At 55.4% G+C, this 21135-nt stretch overlaps 4 protein-coding genes across 4 annotated transcripts; 1 reads left to right on the forward strand and 3 right to left on the reverse strand.

The window, feature by feature from the left end:
* Positions 1 to 1667: 1667 nt before the first annotated feature.
* Positions 1668 to 3607, forward strand: UV8b_03365 (uncharacterized protein; the record flags this gene model as incomplete). The annotated part of the gene is made up of 6 exons (XM_043140863.1): positions 1668 to 1832; positions 1906 to 1985; positions 2056 to 2333; positions 2422 to 3086; positions 3146 to 3250; positions 3317 to 3607. The coding sequence occupies 6 exons, from the start codon at positions 1668 to 1670 to the stop codon at positions 3605 to 3607; spliced, it is 1584 nt and encodes a 527-aa protein (XP_042996797.1).
* A 586-nt stretch (positions 3608 to 4193) lies between these two features.
* UV8b_03366 (uncharacterized protein) lies at positions 4194 to 5327 on the reverse strand (the record flags this gene model as incomplete). Its single annotated transcript, XM_043140864.1, has 1 exon — positions 4194 to 5327. The coding sequence occupies one exon, from the start codon at positions 5325 to 5327 to the stop codon at positions 4194 to 4196; it is 1134 nt and encodes a 377-aa protein (XP_042996798.1).
* A 1013-nt stretch (positions 5328 to 6340) lies between these two features.
* UV8b_03367 (uncharacterized protein) lies at positions 6341 to 6844 on the reverse strand (the record flags this gene model as incomplete). The annotated part of the gene is made up of 1 exon (XM_043140865.1): positions 6341 to 6844. The coding sequence occupies one exon, from the start codon at positions 6842 to 6844 to the stop codon at positions 6341 to 6343; it is 504 nt and encodes a 167-aa protein (XP_042996799.1).
* Positions 6845 to 8237: 1393 nt separating this feature from the next.
* On the reverse strand, positions 8238 to 8589 carry UV8b_03368 (uncharacterized protein; the record flags this gene model as incomplete). Its single annotated transcript, XM_043140866.1, has 2 exons — positions 8238 to 8324; positions 8392 to 8589. 2 exons carry the CDS (start codon positions 8587 to 8589, stop codon positions 8238 to 8240), a joined length of 285 nt encoding a protein of 94 aa, XP_042996800.1.
* Between the last annotated feature and the right edge of the window lie 12546 nt (positions 8590 to 21135).

A 21135-nucleotide genomic window follows, 5' to 3' on the forward strand; every position in this document is an offset into this window, starting at 1 on the left:
TGCGCACTGTGTGATGCGGACAACCGTTCATCGATTCCACGGGGGCACATGCGGGCAACATGCAGGGAATGGAGTCAAATAGACCTTTGCATGGGTTCATTCCGCTGCCGAAAGGACTCTGCTTGGGTAGGGTGGCCCAAAGACGAGGATGGAGACTACATATCAACCGACCTATGCCCCCCCCTAGTCATTCGACCCCCCCATAATAACTTAACAGACCTGACCAATGCTCTTTCATAATATAGAGATACGCTAATAAATAATAGTAGATCCTTTAATCTATAGTAGCCACTAGACTATAAGTATCTTTATATATATTTTTCTATAGTGAGTGACTTCCCTTATATTTTTACTAGGTATCCCTACCTAAGAACCTAATATTAAAAGTAGATAAAGTATCTTTATATAGACTTTTGTATCGAAAGTGACTTCCTTTTTTTTTATTAGGTAGGTACCTAGGTCTTTAGGTACTATATATAGAGAAAGTACCTTTATATATATTTTTCTATATAAAGCGACTTCTTATATTTCCACTAAGTACCTAGGTACTGAGTACCTAGGTACTAGGGATAGAAAGAGAGGTACCTTTATATATATATTTCTATAGAAAGTGACCTTCTTTAATACTCTTACTAGGTATCTTTATGTAAGAACCTAATAAAATAGTAGAGAAAGTACTTCTCCCTATATTTTTCTAAAGAAAGTAACTTCTTTAATTTCTTTTACTAGGTACCCCTACCTAAGAACCTAGTAAAGTATTAGAGAAAGTACTTCTCTATATAGCTTTCTATATAAAGTGACCTGACCCACTATTCCCTAATAAACCAATTATATTAAGAGTATAGCCTATAGTAATGGTCAGGTCAGTTAAGTTATTATGGGGGGGTCGGATGACAAAGGGGGATATAGGTCGGTTGACCTGTACCCTCGCAGCAAACGCCAGGATAGTCTCTAAGCCCCTTGCGGGAAGCTTACTCCTTACTCCTTACTCCGTAGAAACATCAATGCAATCTGCAGACATGTGCGATGCGACCCAGGGAACCGACGATATTGTATTGAGATGATTGGTGCCGAGGTGTGATTCGTCACAGCTTGGGGTGGGCCCTGGGGCTACCATACCCTGCCGGCTGCAATCTTACTTACAAGGTAGGTAGGTAGGTAGGTATGTACTGCCGCTTGCCTCGTGCTGCTGGCCATTGATCGACTCCGTTGACCTCTCAAATGTTCAGCAAAATCACCACCGCTTTGGAGGCCATTACCGTGGTATCAAGGCTGACACTCGCTGCATCTGCATCTGCATCTGCATCACGGACAATCGGCACCCATGCCATGGACGGGCTTACACAATGGGGTCGGCCACTCGATGCCCATGGAAGCGTCCAATCCCCGACATGCTCAACGTTACCCAAACCTGAAGCACAAGGCCCTCCGTTTACATGCAGCGTGATGCGACGCAGCATGGGCAACAAGACCCGACCGGCCAGCCCTACCGCCTGACGTTGGCCTGCCGCCGCTTTCGATCCCACCACCGCACACTTCGGGCGGGTTTTCGGCTCGTCCATAGCCACCACCCCAAGTCCTGTTTTTTTCGCTGGCGGATCGCCACTTCGCCTGCTGGCCGCTGGCCTTGGGAAAGATCGCATCCATCAAGAGATTGTGATACCATCATGGACAGGCGTGACCACGGCGAGCTTACTGCGATTCAGGGGCATGCGCGCTTTTACGAGGCTGCCACGGCGGCACCGCTGAGCCCTTGGTCCAAGACGAGCCTGCAATTGTACATGATCTTGTTGGTTGCGGCGTTGAACGCGACTGCATCTGGTTTCGACGGCGTACGTGAAAAAAGAATGCTTGCTGGTCCTGGTCGCCCTGCTTTCTCAAGACTTCTGCTTATTTATTCTATAGTCCATTTTTAGCTCCATCAACGCCATGGACCAGTACAAGGCATATTTTCACCACACCGAACTCGGGTCTAGCACTGGCATGTCCGTCACCCAAGGCTTCACCCCCCCCAGCCCTCTCTCCCTCAGCCGCCCTTCCTGACCATGCGCGCAGTATCATGATGATTTATACCATCGGAAACATGGTTGGATCTCTCTTCACCGGTCCAGTCTGCGATCAGTTCGGTCGTCGAGCCGGCATGATGGTTGCATCCCTACTGATCATGGTCGGTGCTTCTGTTCAAACCGCCGCCAGGAATGACTCGTATCTGCTCGGCGGTCGATTTGTCCTCGGCTTCGGTGTGTCCATTGGCACTTCTTCCGCTCCAACATACGCTCTTGAGCTTGCACCTCCTCAGTGGCGTGCCCGCGTCGTTGGATATTACAATACCTGTAGGACAACTCCGACCAAGCACCTTCAGAAAGATGTCTTCTTCTTCTTCGCAACTTTCTTATCCCGCTGACCAAGAACCTTGTCCAGTCTTTTACACTGGTTCTATCCTGGCGGCTGGAGTGGCATATGCCTCGAGCAAGAATAGTACCGAGTTGTCCTTCCGCCTACCTCTCGGCCTCCAGCTTATCCCCCCCCTGTTCATCTTCACAGGCGCCATCTTCGTCCCTGAATCCCCTCGATGGCTCACGATGAAGGGGAAAAGAGACGCGGCTGCTGCAATTTTGGCCAAGTACCACGGTGGCGGCGATATTCACCATCCAATGGTGCGTCTCGAGGTGCGCGAATTCGAGCAAAGCATCGAGCTGCAAAAGGCATCTGGCGTATGGAACTACTGGGCCCTTTTTCACACGCGCAACGCTCGCTGGAGGTTTGCCATGATGGCCTTCATGTCTATTTTCGCTCAGATGGCAGGCAACTCCGTTCTGACTTACTATCTTCCCTCCATGTACAAGCTCCTCGGTATCCAAACAACGGAGAAGCGTCTTCTTCTCACGTTTATGAACTCCATCGTCTCTTGCGCCGGCGCAGTGGCTGGATCAGCAACCAATGATGGAATCGGCCGACGGACCAAGCTCTGGGTTGGCAGCATAGCCTTGGCCGGCCTCTTTGCTGGTGTCACCGGATTCTCCAGCCACTTCGAGGACAAGACCAAACCAGTCAGCGCCGCCTTGTCCAACGGTGGTGTCGCTTTCGTGGGTTTATTCCGGCTTTCGCCCATTCTGCTCTTCCCCCCCTAATGATGAGTTGACAGATATTCCTCTTCGGTTGTGCTTATTCCTTTGTCTACACTCCGTTGACGGCCACATATTGCGCCGAGGTCTTGGACACCGCCACCCGTGCCAAGGGAATGGGCATTGTAGGTATTGCGGACATCCGACTCTCTGTAACCAGACGGCTTGCTGACAAAGGACAAAATCCTCAGCATGTTATCCTGTCCAACTGCGCAAACTTGTACAACACCTATGTTACTGCTATTGCGCTCGAAGCCATTGACTGGCGCTACTACCTCATCTTTGTCGGGCTCAATCTTCTCTACGGCGTCGTTTGGTTTGCGTTTGGGGTTGAGACCCGTGGGCGCACTCTTGAAGAGATGGACGATGTGTTTAATGCCAAATTCCCTCCCCGTGCTGCGCTCAAGAAGGCAGTCATGGTGCGACACGACGATGGAAAGTTGCGCGGAATGGAGGGGGGCGGGGGAGGGAACCAAGCTTGAACGAGCTCGCCCTGATATTTCTGTAGGTTGGCTAATCTGACCGAGGTTGATGGCTGTCCGTTGGCGAAAATCACCGATTGCTCGGATTGGCTGCAGGCTCGGGCGGTCGCTCTTTGCTCCCGAAACGGGCATCTGCGGTTTCTCGACGTGTCCGGTCAATCAATCGCTTGTGACAGATCAGTTCAGTTCAGCATGTTCAGTAAGGTCAGCCCCGGTTCCTGTTGGAATGAACAGGGAAAACGCCATGCAGCGCTCAGCGTTGGCAGTTGCAAACAAGCTCGAGGCATGAGACTTCAGTTTGCCGTTTCGAAACTACAAGCCCAAGACCTTCCGTCTTATTACTAAATTGGGTTCATAATCAGGGAAGGAGGCAGATCTCTCCCCAACCACGCCATTGATGCATAGGCCTACCGTGGTGCCGCTGCCCATGGTATGCCAGTGACTTTGGACAGCCACGGTACATTCTGCGTTTCCCCCCCCCTGGGACATGGCAACAAATGAATCGGTTTCGGACCAAACAGCGACTACAGCAAAAAAAAAAAAAGGAAAAAAAAACCTTGGCGACTTGCGAAAGTCGCCTCCGGAATTACCCCCTAAACCCAGCATATATGGGATACGCGGTAAACTTCCACGGCACGGCACGCTTCAGCAACCCGTACTCCAAGCCCTTCGCACCGCCATTCAGATACAGAAACTTGGTGTACGGCACGGTAGCGGAATACGTGAACTCGACTCCGGCCGGCACAAACGCAACATCCCCGGGCAGCAGCGACGCCGTCTTGTACCCCTGCACGTCCAGCACCAGCTGGCCGTCTTCCATCTGCACGGCAAAATGATGGGGCAGCTTGGCGGCGTTGGCGCTCTCGTTGCGCAGCCTCGGCGACATGATGATTGTGCCCATGGTGAAGTTGCGGTGGGTGGACTGGGCGGGCGTGGCAAGCGGCTGGATGATTTTGTACCCGTTGTCAAAGTTGAGGAACTTGGGGCCGTAGTCCTTTGCGACAAAGTAGGGGGCGGTGGCGTCGTCGTCGGCGGCGGCGGCGGCGGACAGCGCGTTGGGCCCGTCGTGCCAGTGGAGGTGGTCGTCGCCCGCCGTGCCGTTGACAAGGTCCCTCCTCGGGATGAACTCGTCGGGCGGGCTGGTGTACAGGTCCAGGGCGGCGAACCTGGCGGCCAGGTCGGATGTCATGGGGCCAAAGATCTCGGGATCGGCGTCCAGAGGCAGGTAAGGCGAGCTCACCCCCCCGGCGGGGAAGTCGCCGCCGTTGAACTCGTCGAACAGCCTCTCGAAGCCGGCGGGATGGAAGACGTGGGCGAGCTGGGAATCCGGATCGGTCAGCTGGAAGGTGTGGATCGAGCCGGGCGGGACGTTGCCGTAGTCGCCGGGGGTGGCGACGCGGGCTTCCTGGGTGGCGGTTGACTCGTTCTTGACGGCCCAGAGCTCGCACCTGCCGCGGGCGCAGTAGAAATGCTCGTGGTAGACGCGGTGCGCGTGCGGCCGGGCAGAGGTCCAGCCGGACTCGCGGCCGTTGTGCTGCAGCAGGGAGAAGGCGCCGCCGGAGGAGTCGGCGGTGACGGAGTAGCGGGCGACTTGGGACGGGGTGATGAGGACGGCGCGGCCGTGGTAGCGGGGGAGCACGTAGGGGCGGACGTAGTCGGGGGCTCGGTCGACGAGGATGTCCTGCTGGTAGCTGTCTATTGCGAGGGCCGCAGAGGCCATCATCACCAGTGGGATATACCTCATCTTTTCGCTCGGGGGGGGGTTACGGGCGTAAACGAGCGCAGTGACTTGGAATGAAGTCGTGAGGGGTGATGCGTGATGCCGGGGCTCCAGAGGTCCGGCTAACCTGTCGAGCTATGTAGCATCTGCTTTGGGGAGTTTTCTTTTCTTTTTCTTTTTTTTTTTTTTTTGCCCCCATACTATTATATCCCCATCTGATGGACCTGGGGTCGAGTCCGTCCGTCCCTTTGTTCATGGGACCAAATTCTCACTCGAGCTTTCCTGGGCGACGCCCGCTTTCAGAGTAGCGTGCATTAGCTGCGCGCGCAAAGTTCTCCTGCGGGCTGACGCGGGTCCAGCAGCGACGCCAGGAAGGGAAAAGGCAGCCCGGGGACGAAAGCGCTTGTTAAGGAGAATCGCGCGACGCATGTCATGCCTGCATGGGGGGTTTTGGTCTGGGCCGACAGTCTCGATAGCACGCACCTGAAATCTCTGGGACATCAACACCGGGATGAGACTTGGCTACCGGCGCAGATGAGCTGGGACATGGGGGACCCCCGTGTTCTTCCGGACGTCTTTGCTCATTCCGGCGGGGGCGGGAGAGCGAGCAGCTCATGGGCGTAGAGTTCTGGAATCTCACGCAGATTTCTCGGTCAGCCGAGTGGATTCAATACGGCCTAGCATCCGTATGCGAGAGCAACGGGGTTTGGCCATTCGAAAAGCATGCATTATTCAAGGATAGTTTTTACTTCAAGGGTGAGGTTGAGCTGCTGAACAAGCACGTCGGTTGGATGAAAAACACGGCATGGGCAAAAATTCTTCTTTAATGAAAGTCGATTGATAAATGTGGAAACTACCAACTAATACTAATACTGTGCTTGCGGTACAAAAGTCCCAGGGAAGCGCAGTGTGGCGGCGGTGTGTGCGGATGGGCGTGCTCAGGTCGTCGGCACTTGCGTGCGCGCCGACCTTTTGCACTTTGCCCCGACACACAGAACAGGAACATTGACGAGCTAGGCGGATTCCTCCGCCGCGCCGGGGATGGGTCGCTCCGCGCACAGCGTCAAAATGACGTCCGCACCATCCCGGCAATTCTTGACCTGGCTCCCGCCAGGCGGGATGCCCTGCGGCCACACAATGGACGGGCACGACCGGTCCGCGCTGCGGAGCAGCAGCTTGTGTCCCGCAAAGGGGTCTCCGTAGACGTCGTTGAGGTCGTACCACACGGCGCCGTCCCTGAGGTTGTAGGCAAAGACGGTCTGAGGCTTGGCCGTGAACAGGCCGTCGGGTTCGCGCGTGATCTTGAGGGCCCGCCCGCCCGTCGTGGGGTCGACGGTGAAGGTCTCAAAGTAGTTGGAGCGGCTGTCGAGGTAGTTGCTGGGCGCGATGTTGCTGCCCACGGACCAGAGGGTCACGCCAAAGTCGCAGTTGTTGTAGACGTAGGCGTGGCCGACGGCCGAGGCGGCCTGGGTGAGGCCGAGGGTCATCAGGGCGAGGGCTTTGGCTTGGCCGAGCATTTTGGACGTTGGCAAGGTGTTTTTTTTTTACTTTTTTTTTTAAAAGTCTTTTTTTTTTCTTTTGCGTTTGCGTTTGCGATATTGCGTTTGCTTTTGTAAAACTGTCTGGTGAGGAAAGACTGTGGCTGCTGAGATGGAGAACAAAAAGGGAGGTTTTTTTCACCGAGAGGCAGCAGACCTCTTTATAGTAGTTTGGCGCATCGTCAACGGAGGGGGGGGGACAGGAAACTGCCAAAGCACACGTGGAATGGGTTGATTTGGTGTGTGCGATAACCCACGGCCGCCTAGCTGGTTGGGGAAGCCCTCCATCAAGCACCATCCCCGGACCGTAATACGAGGCTCACGGTGCTTAAGGCGCAGGCAACTCATGATGCTGGTCCGAAAGGGAAATGAGCCGCAGCCGCGGAAGGAAGGGCATTACGTAGCCTGGCGGTCGGTTCTTTTTTCCTTTTTTTTTTTTGTGTGCCGCAGGATTGACCCGGCGGAGGAGGATGAGGGCGATGCCAAGCATCGTATTGGCAGTTGGCCAGCGTTTCATGGTCGCGAAAAACTCTTGCCCACGTTGAGATGATGATGATGATGATGATGATACTGGGGCCAGGAAAGACGGATCCGGCGAGTCACGGCGGGGTGGCCGTACTCGGGGAGCAGCGACAGTCGGTGGACGACACGGGGCCCCGCCTGCTTGGCGACGACCGAATCCTGCGGTTGATTGAGGAATTTTTGCAGCTGCTGCCTGCTTGGCGGAGAGAGAGGAGGAAGGAGGCCGGCCCGCAGGTGTTTGCGAATGGCGGCTGACGCCGAAGGGGGAAAAACGATGGGGCTTTCGTCACGATTACTGGGCGAGGCGCCGGACGCCCGATCAGCGACAACGAAATCATTGTCGACGGCGGTCGCAGTTCGTATCAAGACGGGCCTGGGCCCCCGTGGTGGGTTCGACGGGTTCGACGGGTTCGACGGGTTCGGCGGGTTCGACGTTTGGTTGCCCTGCCGCCAAGGGTGCCGCGGCCACGTTGACGTTGGTTACGCATAATATTGGCGGACGCGAGCCGCAGCGAGCCGCCTGACGGGGTCCGTCATATCCACAGGTATGTATGTATGCTCCGCAATTGCCGTGCGGGAAAAAATGGACCATGCCCATGCTATACGGCCTGGGAGCGTGCTCGGTACCTAGTAGGCATCTGCCACGGCACCTTTGCGCAGACGACGAGGACATCAAGTTTCATGGCCTTGACGACGGGGTCGTGACCTCGACGACCGGGACGTGTTTTGCCAGAACGGCATCCCGCGGCATCCCGCGCAAAGCCGGCCGGCCGCCCATGCTGCGCGACGCGAATGCCTTTGACCGGGCGGCACGGCCATCAGACGATGGAGCCTGGGCGTCATGGCTTCATCAGCTGGCCATCTGGTGCTCGTGTTGCGCATGCCAGTCGGTCGCAATCACGTAATCACGGGGGCTACCTGCGGCTCTCTCTGACCTCTGAAGATGGAAAAGGGAAGCAAGCTGGGAGAATCCGGATAATAATTGATAACCAGAAGGTATGTACCCAGCAGCTGTACCTCCTAAGCGAGTCTGGCGCACCAAGATCAGACCAGACGCCATACCAAGAGGAGAGGGGGCTGCAGGCCAGGGCGGGGTCAACGGCCAAAAACCGAAAACTTGCATCAACACCCTCTCGAGAAGCCATCTGCTGCTCATCTGCTTGCGGTAGCGGGGGATTCGAATCCTTCCTCTCGACGCCCATGCTCCGTTATCCGTCCGTCAGCGTGATTCATTCTTCTGGCAGACTCCACCGCCGGCCTCTGCCCCGCCTCGGATGGCAGCTGCCGCCGGCACCGGAACCGGAACATCGCCACCATCCATCTCGACGTGGCTCCGGGGAGAGGCCGCCCAGCGCGGTGATTGGCGCGGAGCAACCCGCCACGGCGTGGTGTGGTGGACCCGGCGCCGGCAGAGTCGACGGTTCCGCTGGAAGAGCCCGGTTGCTCCCACCTGCAGATGCAGCCCGACAGGACGAGAGGCGTCGGACGGGACGTTCGCCACTGAAACGAATGCCGTCGGGCGAGCTCTGCGGTGCGCTGCGCTCGAAGCCGTGCTCCTCATCGACTGCGCGTGCCAACGGTTGGCGATTTCATGGGGGCATCCGAGGGCAGCTTCCGGTGTGAAGCCGAGTGCCAGAGGACCCCATCTCCGTGCAGGCAGTCTGACCCCTCGCCTCCGCCCGGGATGCGCACGAGACCCAGAGCAGCAAGCCTGGCTCTCAGCGTTGTTGAATCCGTATTCCTAACAAGTCGGACATGCTTCGAAACGCGCGCGTTTGGCGAAAGCCTCTTTTTTTTTTTTTTTTTTTTTTTTTTTTTTTTTTTTTTTCACGGCCGTCTTGTCGCCTTATGACGTACCCCAGAGGAATCTACGAGGCCGTACCGCCTGGCAAACCCTTCTGGTGCTGGCGCATAAACCTGGCAAAGACGTGCTGGTTGAGCTATTCGTTCTGCCGACGAAGCGCATTGACGAGTACGCCGCGTCACCCAGCCTCGGAGGCTGCTGTCTGCCGTAGCACTATGCGCTTCGCACCGAATGTGTGTTTTTTTACTTTTCTTTTCTTCCTGAGACAACATGGGCCCGGGCAGATGAACCGTTTACGGGGATTGCCCTTTAGTCGGCTAGGTTGAACCGAGAATGACCTGCGCGCTCTTTGCGCAAGATTCGAATATTCTTGGCTTGGAAACACGTCGACGGAAAAGACGGCAACGGCAGCCAAACCGGCTTCACGCACGTCTCGATCAAAACGTTCGCCGCGGACACACCTTTGAAAACAAGCCGCTGGAGCCTGCTACCACGGCCCCGTGGTTTCCGAGGGCTGCCGTGATACTTGGCTCGGAATCCCAACATGGTTCGGCGAGCAAGGCCCGCTGGCCAAGTCTGCGGCGTCAGACGCGGCAACGACGCCATCTTGCTGCTGGTCCAGAATGCCTGTCCGTGCCGGAACAGAGGGCACGGCAGGCAAGCCGACCTCTTGGGAAACGTGGAATATCAATAGTGGTTCGCGGTAGAAAAAGAGCTGGCGAGTCAGAAAGGAACGCGTGCCGACTGTTCCCATCTCGCCAAGTGAGCAAGGCACGGGTCCAGACCTCAAAAGGCTGACTGTTCAGAGGCGGATTTCCAGCTGTCCGTGAAAGGGGAGCCTGATGCTTCTTTTATTTACACTCTAGACAGGACGTTGCGAGGAATCCGAGCAGTGACGGGGTGCGTTGCCAGGAACCTCAACATTGAGGGGATGCTTGATGAAGCAGTCGTAGATGGGTGTGGTAGGTGATCCCAACCCTGGCTGCTGGTTTCTACCGTATGCATTTCTCGGGTTCTTTGCAAGGAGACGAAACGGCTAGGTTAATAAAAGAATAGGAAACTTGGTCCTAGCTTTCCAACCCCCATACGAAATCTCGGCAACCCTGGGATGCGGAAAACGCACGACAGGAAATCCATTGCAGAAGAAACGAGACGATCCGCAGCCGCCGTCGATTCACTACCACCATCAAGAGGCTCCTGTTGAAAATACCGGCCTACAGCTTTGGCGCATAGCCGCCAAGACAGCGTGCCATTCGAGGCCCCCTGCAACGGTGTCTCGTCCACGAGGCCGCCACCGGAGTGGCATCTGGCGTGTATGCGTGGCGGCTACCGCTTGGCTTCAAAGGGGCATATGCCCCTGAACCGTTTCTTCTGCGACCACGGGGTTGGCAATCGAGAATCCATAAACAAGCGTATCGTGCAAGCAAGTATGCAGAGGAGATGCGCCGCAAGACCGACTCTGCACGACGTTGTTGCGTTGCTAGATGCGGGAAGTTTGAAAAAAAAAGGCCGCTGCTCGAAGACGCCGCTCTCGTTGATGCGACTGTTTCGACGATGCTTGCGCCTGTGCCGGTGACGCTGTTGGCCATGACGGTGTCATACTGTCGCTGCTAATTGCCCCGACGGCTGTTTCTACCCTGCTCGATTCTCTGCACGCCTCTGCGGTCAACGGATCAGTTTGAGTCTGCTGTGCTGGTTGTTGATTAAGTATACTATTGGCGCCCAACACCGATTCGCCGTGAATAAACGACGGTCTGCAAGTAGGCATGCCGATTCGGACGGCCGCATGGCCCCTCCTCGCTTATTGTCAGAATGCACAAGAAATATCATTCATGCGACATTATTGATAATGATAGCGAGTTAAGCAGCCAGAGCCACGCTATATGAGCCATGACATGTGCAGCGGCAATAGGTTGTAGCCCTAAGGGGCTGCCATTGCCGAGGTTATAAGGGCATATCCGAGCCGGAGTGTGGCGATTACCGCGTCTAATGTGACGATAACCCCTGCAGCACTTATGATATAAGTTCACGTTGGAACCGGGAGACTTTCTGGCCTGCGGATGTGATTGGCTCTTTGCCCCAGAGCCACTTTATTAAACTGCCGAGGCTCCTCATATCCGCCGGGACTTGGTGGTGGAAGACGGCATCCAGGCGGCGATTCACGCGCCCCTGCGTCTCATCTGCCAGCGATGGTTTGACGGAGCAAGAAGCCTCGGAACCCCCATCTGCGCCCTCTCTGCGCGGACAGTCTGCCGACAAAGCTGGGCCGCCTCGCTTAGAGAAGAAGCACAAGAAGAGTATAAATAACCTCGTCGCCAGCCATCGCTGGCCCACATGGCTCTCGAGCTCGCGCACGCCGGTTTCACAACTCTACTATCTATTTCCTCGGCACGTCGTCTCTTGCGCCCGCCCCAACCTCGCAAAGCCCAAGCGAGCAACACTCGGCCGACCAACACCAGAGCCTCTCTCTGCGCCATCGCCCTTCCGCGGATCCGCAGCCCCGGAACAAGCCACCCAACCCCCCGCCATGCGGATCGCACTCTCCCAGCTTCTCGCAGCAGCGCCGCTGCTGTCCGTGGCGTCGGCTGCGCTGGCCGGTCCGGTGCAAGACAGGGCCGCTGGCAAGAAGAGCATTGCTCATTGCCGCCTCGAGGGCGTCGGAGCGTGGGCGCAGCGGTGCCTGGGACAGGGGGGCCTGTGCAGCTGCGGCGACGACGGGTACAGCTGCAAGGACAGTGGGAGAACTCGGCAGTGCAAAGGACTGGGCTGTGCGTGCGTCTGAGGGCGTCGGCGGAGATGGTGGTGTGCCCTGGGCATTTGTCCGCCGCGGCGGGCGGGCCGGCTACATGAGCAAGACGGCGCTCCCCGTGCTTGGTCGAATGGGATGCCGGGTCGTTTGCCCTGCGTCCTGCGGCGTGATGACGTGGCTTGTGATGCGGTGGTAGCCGACTCTATACTGTATGTAGCATGGCGCAGTCCCGCGAGGGTGCCTGCGGTGTTTATTTCGAAATCCTGGTCGTGCTATAGCCTCGTGGGTGCCTTGCGCCAAAACCACTCTAATAAGCTGCCGAAGCTGCCGAAGCTGCCGCGATCCACCGGAATCGGGGGCGGAAGATGCATCCAGGCGCCGATGCCTCCGTAGGTCCCCAGCGCAGGCCAATCGTATCCATTCGCGACTTTGACGGAGCCGGCATTAACAGCCGTCGAAACCGTATTCACTGTCCTCTAACACAGCACGCATGGACAGCCCGGCAATGACAGCCGTCTGCTCCGAGGACCGCCTCGCTCAAAGAAGCCGCAGAAGAAACATAAAAACCCCCTCATCACCAGCCATTTCCCTCTCTACTGCTCTTGAGATGAAGTAAGCTGATTATATATACCGTACACATTGGTAACTTATTTCCGAGAACACCCCTTGTCGAGCTGTAGCTAACCAATTGCCAAGCTTAAGCAAGACACTCTGAGCTTTTTAATCCCCCTTTGCAGAGCCACCGGACAATCCACCTACGCCCAGCCATGCGGATCGCATCCTTTTCTCGGTTGCTTGCAATGGCGCCTTTGTTAGCTCGAGTGCGGTCTGCGCCAGCTGATGCAAGTAAAGACGCGGTTGCCGGTTGGCAAATCACCGGGTGTCGCATTCAAGGCTATGCGAAGTGGGCAAAGGAATGCACAGGAGAGGGGGGCGTTTGCAGCTGCAACGGGTCTCGTTATAGCTGCTCTAGCCTTGGGAGAACTCGTCAATGCGAAGAACTGGGTTGTTCGTGTACGTCTAGCTAGGATTCAATTGGCGGATATACTGTCTTCTGATGGTTATATAGCATGTTGTGCTTTCCACGGATCAGGCGAGACAGGTTTTTGTGCCGGCACTCGGGTTTCCTAAGTAGATTCACTACGGAGGCACTACAAATTGGCGTAGTTAGCCGTCGCTAGCCCCAGCAATCTAGAGTACTTAACATAAATTGTTGCGCGCGCCTTGATTGGCGCTGTCTGCCGCGCCTAGAATACTAAGGGTCGGCCCTACCTGAAGGCACCTTGCAGCCTGCAGTCTTTTCCTCCATTTAAGTAATTACACCAACTTGCTGCTAAAGAGGAATAAAGCAATTCTATTAAGGCTGGTAAAAGCAGACGATGACTATGTAGGCCAACTTGATCCGTCCTCTTGCCAATTATTCTTTACTTCTAATTAACTTTAGGAACTCCGTGGAATCTTGTTGCTTGAATGACGACGTTTTCCTACTACCGAGCTTCCCGCGATCTACTGGGATTAGTAACGAAAACGGTTTGTAGGTGATAATCCTCGTGGAAGGTTAAATTGATAGACTCGGTTTAATGCTCTATTTAAGCAGCCTTGGTGCCTTTTATTGTGCGCTGTTTGCTAGCCGGCCCAGGCACCAAGTCACCGGCACTTGTATACATATCTATACCCTATGCAGCGCAACCGGTCCTCCATCTCAGTTGACTACCTGAGCCGGTAGCCGCCACGCCGCTGCTTTGACACGACGGCAGTTGATATCGCTGCGGGGTTATCCACCCGGTTAACAACCCCCTGATTAATAGTGCCCAGGCACACTTGGTTTGATGCCCTGCATGATTCTCCATAGGCCGCTGCTGCCAACAGATGCGCCCAGTGCTTGCTGCGCGATTATCCTGGCCCTTGAACTCGGGAAAGTCGAGACTCGACTCTTGATCATGCACGGGGCATAGTTCACGTGTTGCTTTACAGCTGCACTGATTTACCCCACGCAGTCGATGGCATCCTTGCCCTGGTCGCCGCGCAGCAGGGAAAGGCGGGCGCTAACCGGGTGCTCCGAGTCCGTACTCCGTACTCCGTACTCCGTGGCGCCGAGTCGCCGACTCCATCTGCGCGATGTGATGCGTCGTCAATTGGTCCTAACCATCGGCAAGAGCCCCCCACCCTGTGCCTTTTGTAAGACTCCTTGCGCAGAGCCGACCTCTCAGATCTGACTCGCGTGTGCGAGGGCAGGGGTTGTCCGCGCGTGACAGAAATAAGGTGTGGTACCTGACGTGGCGGATGCAAGGCAGGCTATCTGCATGGTCCGCTTGCAAGGTCGACAGGGTGCTGTTGTCACGAGATGGATACTTGCCCGGGATAGCCCGGTTGCGGTGCGCTGAATACATGGATCAATTATCAGTCTCAAAGTAGCGCCGTCTGTGTCTAGGCCGTGTTTTTGTCGGCGAGGTTCACACAGGCAATGCCGGCTCGCTATTAGCTAGATACAGTTAGTATAGGGCCGGCCCTTGTGCTAGAGCCATTTGGCTTTCTTAAACTGCCGAACCTCACGGGCACCCAGTCCCCATACCCACCTACTGAAAGACTAGAGATTGACGATAATATTGATGACGATAGAACCGGACCTACTGACGAATCACAATGCGCAGCAGCCGCCCACGGACCCTTGCTAGCGTCCCCCGCACGGGCGGCTGCGGGACCCTCCGTGCCGGCGGGTCGAGCCCCGGCCCCGGGCCGTTTAAGCTTTCGACCCACCCGCCGCGACTCGCGTCCCGGCAAATAACGGCGCCCGGCGCCCTCGCCACCGCCACGTCGCTGCTGGGGAGAACAGGCCGACGCTGCGAATCCGGCGCCTGTTCTGCCAGCTAGCGCTGCTTGCAAGCACGGCAAGCCTGCCCACAACTCGCTGGCCCGTGGTCCCGCCGGTTACTCGTGCTCGTTGCTTTGCCACGGCAGCGGAGACTGATGAGGGCTGCTGCTGGATATCCCCGGATTTGCTGATCCCCCGATCAAACAGCACCCCTGGATAGCCGCTGCTCTGCGTGACTTTCATCTACCGCTGCCATCGCGGTAAGGTGTGCTGCCACTGCCAGTTGCGCTGCGGCTTGTTGATGGGGGTGCAATTCTGGGCGCCTACCGACTCCGCAATGTCGAGTCTTGACAGCCCACCATGCATGCTCTTAGTTTGCGTGCTGCTTAAAGCTGCACTGTAGTACCTCGCGAGTGGAATCGGGGGCATTGATATCAATCGGAATCTGCGCGGGGAAAGGCCGGCGTCCGACCTTATCTAGGCGACCATGCTTGTACGTCTCGGGTGGAAGCAGAACAAGACCCCCGCGAAGCTGACTGCTAGACGCCCATCAAGCTGCCGACCAAAGCCCGTTCTCGGGAACTGCCCTCGCCAGAACAAAGAAGAAGCAAAGCAAAGTATAAATACCCCATCACTCCCTCGCCATGTCCGACTCCTACCCTCGACACCAAGCAAGTCGGTTTTCACCCATACGTCTACAAACATCTCCCTCTTAAACTGCGCCCATTGTATGCAACCCAACAACCGCCGAGATCAGGCAAGAAACCACGGCCGTTCCATTTCTAACCATCCGTCAGAACCCCCAACACTCGCCTTTTCTTCAGCCATGCGGATCGTATCCTTCTCTCAGCTGCTCGCCATGGCGCCGTTGCTCCTGCTACCTGCACTGGCTGATCCGATCGACGACAAGGCCCGTCCTTGGCACATTCACAAGTGCGGGAGTACCCGCCCTGGGTTGTGGCCAGAGGCCTGCTTGCTGCCGCCATCTTGCAGCTGCAGCCCAGAGGGCAAGTATAGCTGCGTCGGCCCAAAAATGACTAAAGTGTGCACCGGCTGGGGCTGTACGTGCGTGCAGGGCCAAGATGCGGGCGACGCCTGATTTGACGGATGCAAGGCAGCTTGAGCATGGTACGGGAGGACACATGGGAGGGGTACCGGTGTCGCGAGATGGATATAACTTGCACCGGACGGCCTGTCTGTAGTGCATCGGGAAGATGGTTTACGGGATAGCAACGTGTCGTAGCTGTCTGATGACCAAGAAGCGGCGCCGACTGTATTTCGACGCTGTATAGTTGGATTCTCTTGCGCACGGCCGGCTGGCCATTAGCTAGCTACAATTGGAACCCCAGGCTCAAGCCACGTTCTTGAAACTGCCGAAACCCCCTGATATGCACCGGGATTGGTGGTGGGAGGTCGGTATTCAGGAGTTGGGTCTCGCGTCTTACGCCCAGTGATTGTTGCATGAACGGCCCACCTATTCTAGTTTCAAGGCTCAGACTAACAAAGCCGTCTGGTTTTAGAACTGCCGCATAAAAGAAGAAGCAAGACACATGTTCAATAGCTTGCATTTTCCTTCTTTGCCGTTTCTCCTCCAACCTACCCTTCAAGGGCCCAGCGCCAGAGCCCTCGTGGACAAAGCACCCACCCCCCAGCCATGCGGATCACGTCCTTGTCTCCGCTGCTTACAGCGGCACCGTGGCTGGCATCGTACACGTTGGCTAATCCGATCCAAGAGGGGGCTCCTTGGCGAGTTTATTATCGCGGCACGCGGTGTGTGCAAAACTAGGTGCGGTGCCTGTTGTGGCGGATACAAGGCGGACATTGTACACTTGGCCGGGTGATGTGTCGGACTTTGCAACTGGGATGCTTTTGCTTCGCGGAGCCAGTTGCACCGGGTGGCTCGGGGAATACTATATTTGAAAGCTGCAGTATCCCCGATCTGTACAGCTGTGATTCTGCACGTGCTGGCAAACGGTCCGGCTTTGCAGGCTCGAGCTACTTCTTTGTACTGCTATATTCGTGACTACCTACAGGGGTGTATGGCACATGGCGGCATCAGGAAGGGGCTGCGCCGTACTAGCCTATTTCATGGTTTGCCTCGCTACAGCCAGAAGCTGGGGGAAAAGTAACAAAATCTCATCATCAGCCGTGGCCATGTCCAACCTCTGACCAAGCAAGCCTCATTCATATCTTCATCTGTTGTCAACCTGCCCCCTTGCCTCCCAACTTACCAGCGCCTAGCTACCGACATCCTAAACGCCAGACCACCCTTCCCCTTCGCTGGCTATTGCCACACTTGGCTTGGCAGGGTCATGGGCATGTCTTGACGCGATTTATGCTCGCACAGAATACTACTAGACCAGTTTCTCAGCAGGCCACCACATCATCAATGCAATCGAGTCATGACCACGTAATACTGCCCCCTCGGTTTTGGGCCATGTCACATGGCATTCGTCGCCCACGTGCTTTATAGCCATGATTCGTGCATCTTGTGCTTCTGGCACGTCCATCTGTGCACAGCCAAACAAGGCCCGTGCGAAAGAACTTGAAGCGCATGCCGCCATCTGCTATAGATTAAGAATCCCCCTACCATGCGCCCCATACGGGCCCGCCCTCTTTGCACGCACGGATCGCCCGTGCGAGTACCGCCTAAAGCCATCTTAGCCTGAGCATCTCCTGACGAAAAGAAGAAACAAAGAAAAAGCTTAAGAACCGCATCCAACCCGCCATCTGTATATACTCTCGGGAGTCTTCACACCAGGCATGCCGATGTCAAAGTACACATCATCGACCCACCGGCTTCCCTCGTGCCTGACCATATTCCCTGCAAGTTCGCAACGCCAAAACTCAAGCAAGCGAATACACCGCGGTCGGCGGTTTCAGAGTTCAAACCCCCCCCCCCCCCCGTTTCACTTGGCCATGCGGATCGCATCTTTCTCCCAGCTACTGGCCGTGGCGCCGTTGCTAGCATTGCCTGCATTGGCCAATCCGATTACGCCCGGGCTTCCCAAGCATGTATGGGTACGGTGTGGAACTACTCCGCCAACAGACTATCCAGACGAGTGCTACAACAGCAACTCTTGCTCCTGCGGCAACAGCGGATTTACCTGCAACAACAGAGGACTGAGGGATAAGTGCGTAGCCGGTGGCTGTTCGTGCATTGTTAGGTAGGGGAGGCACCTGGCGTGGACGGATGCGAGGCGGAACCATCTACACTTGACAGGGTGCTATTTTCACGAGATGGATATTTCCAGACACAAAGACTGATACATGAGCGTCTTGCACTGGGTGACCAGGTTGAAGTTGCAAGCTGTGGATGTCTCACGTTTTTAAAGCTAGCCACTGTAGTGATAGTTATAGGCCATGTGAGATAGTTATCCCTACTCTTTACAGTTTGCGATTATCGTGTGCGCAGGCAAAAGTACCGCATAGCGACGAGATAACTCACCCTCCAGGAGACGATCCTCACCCGCCCTCCCCCGTGGAAGCAAAACAAAAGCCAACAACAATAGCTGCAACTTGAACCCCGCGTCCGGCAACCTATGCAGGCCCGGATCCTTTCCACGGCTGGCCGGTCAACCTGGAATCGCCCGTAGATTATAGTGCCGCCCATTTCCACGCACCCAACAACCACCCCCACGGAACACGGGGAGGGGGGGGGGGGGGGGCGGGGTGGGTTACATCACTGACACAACGACTGCTCGCAGGTGTTTTCCTCCCGGCTCTCGGGTTTCCCGTATAGATAAGCAATGAGGCACTAGATACTGGTGTAGTTAGGAGCACCTAGACAAACTAGTCAAGAGTAATATACATCTATAGTGCCGCCCAAAGCCATCTGTTTCGAGCATCGCCTGGCCAAAAGAAAACAAGAAAAGTTTAAATACCATAGCACGCCCACCTCTCCATCCCCTTTCACATCAGGCAAGGCCGATTTATCCCATATATTTACGGACCTGTAATTTGCGCGATTACCTGCTCTAGTTACCTACAGCTGATCAACGCCAAGCTCGAGCGGGCAATACACCGCGGACAACGTCGCCAGCCCTTTGCTGCACCAAACCGTCCTTCTCCTCAGCTATGCGTATCGCATCTACCTCTGCTTGCTAAGGCGCTATTGCTAGCATTAACTAAATCAATTGGCTCAAGTAGAAACCTGCTCGGCGTATTTTACATCGTTATGGGACCCCGAGGAACTTGCGGATTTGGTTCCCCTGCTCAGGCCAATCGCGCGATCCATTAGTATGTGCCGCACGGCTGACTGAGCCAGGCGCCCACACGGTGGTGAAAGGGGGGGAGGGGGAGGGCATCGCGATCCAGTTGGTCGCCAACCCACTGGCTTCAATATCCATCGTCGAAGGCGCTTCTAAGGCTGATGGCCTCGCCTTGTAAACTATATCACCATCACAAATGCAGATAACGGGCAGGTACGCACAGGCGCGCATGTTTCCTTTCCTCAGTTCCGCAGGAGCAAGTTTCTGGCTTGATATCGCAATGCAAGTGCCCCTTAAATACGTGGATACATTTAAGCCGACGAATGGCTTGATGGGCTATGAGAAAAACCGTCTAAAGCGAAATTTGTGGTTTGCGCAAAATAAACATCTTGTAGAGATTTTACCTGCAGTTCATACATCAGGACGTACTACTCACTTTCCTGTCCAGACGACAGGGCTCGCGGGATTCCAATGCCGCCAGACAGCACGATATGTTTTCGGTTTTATGTTCAAGATCTCTAGGGTAGCTTTCCATATGTGCCAGTCTTATCGCGACCTTTTGATATCTCCTAATATCAGTTTCTAATCATGTTAGCCGCCACTCGGAGGTGGAGAAAAGTAAGGCATGCCAGTGTAGACAAGACCGGAGCCTCCCTCCTCGATCTTGCAATCATGCTTTTTCTTCCTATTGACAAGAATATAATGTGATAAAATATTATGAGAGATGTATTATGCAAGTTTCCTTGAACGGGGCTTTTCGTACCTTCGGCTTGCATTGACGGCTCGTCGTTGCGAGTGAGCAAAACACAACAAAGCATATTTGCAGAGTCAGTGCTCTATGATGGTAACGCCACCTAGGAACATCGCCTTACGTTGTTTAGCGTCGGGGTGAACGTCAGGTGTCTTCCCGTGAACTTCATGCCTGCTACAGCCCAGGAGAAGGCCGGAACTGCAGTCACGCTTACACCCCCAACGCAAGCCGAACGGGGGAACCGGATCTTCTTTACCCCAATCTTGAGTAGAATGCCACCCTATTTGAAACCGGCGCGGGTTTTGGTCAAGCATAAGTGAAAGCAGCCGGCGTGCATCGCCACGCGCTCATCCCAATCAAACCCTCCCTCATTGCATCCTGCATTGCCAACCGACACACTGGCAACAACACAAGCCGACTTTTGACTGCAACCTCGCCCAGTGCTGAAGATTAGTTCCTCGCCTCCATAGGGCCTTGACGATCGGCCGCTCATGGCAACACCGCAGAATCGAAAGCGACAGCACCCAGAGGAGCTCTCGCAGAGCGGTCCCCGGCCAAGAAAGCCAAGACTTCCAGGGCAAAGGAATTTTCGCTAACATTCTGGGATAGACTACCGAGAGTCTGGCTTATATATCGTGTTGTACCGAGAGAACTTGACCTCGAAACAACTAGCCTTCTCTCCTGAAATTTGCAGTATCTGAAGGGATTACGACAGAACTTATTCACGAGACACGGCGGGCCAGATCTCAATCATCTTCGAGGGGTGGGAGTCCATGTGTCCAATTGGAGAGCTTTACGTTTGTAAGACAATGCATCGTAGTTGTCTAGTATTCTGGTCCAAGAAAGACATGAGCTCCAGTGCCTCCTTTACTGCTCAAAGTCGAGGAACAAAGTCCACACCGTAGAGATGCGTTTCCTCTAAATTCAGGAAATCTTCTGCAAACGACGACAAGTTAAATCAACATCTCGTCGACAATTATATATACCCCGAGGGATATAAGCGCTTCTGCAGCCGAGAAGCAGGCTGATTACAATTGGGCATACGACACCCGTGCCATGCACGCATTACAAAACTACCAAGAGACGGCGCCGGCGTATGACGGCCATGCCCTACCACGCTGGCACAGGCAACACTTCAACTCTACGCGCATCATGTCACTGCGCCCACGACGTCTGAAAGGCGGCCTGAGTATAACATGACTCAGCTCAGGTCATTTCAGAATGACAGACAGCCGTGAAATGTTTGTTGCAGGTGAAGCCGCTTTCAGAAACGCCAGAGACTCAGCGAAACGGCATCGAGACAGCTTCATTGGCCCTGCGAATAGAATACCAGAGCCACCCGATCGGCGGCGGGGACTCGAGAAGATCTTGCTGAGACCGACAACGCTTCAGCCCTTTACAGGCGATATGAGCCGGCAAAT

Source organism: Ustilaginoidea virens, chromosome 3 (genome assembly GCF_000687475.1).
Source record: "Ustilaginoidea virens chromosome 3, complete sequence".
Classification (NCBI taxonomy): Eukaryota; Fungi; Ascomycota; class Sordariomycetes; order Hypocreales; family Clavicipitaceae; genus Ustilaginoidea; species Ustilaginoidea virens.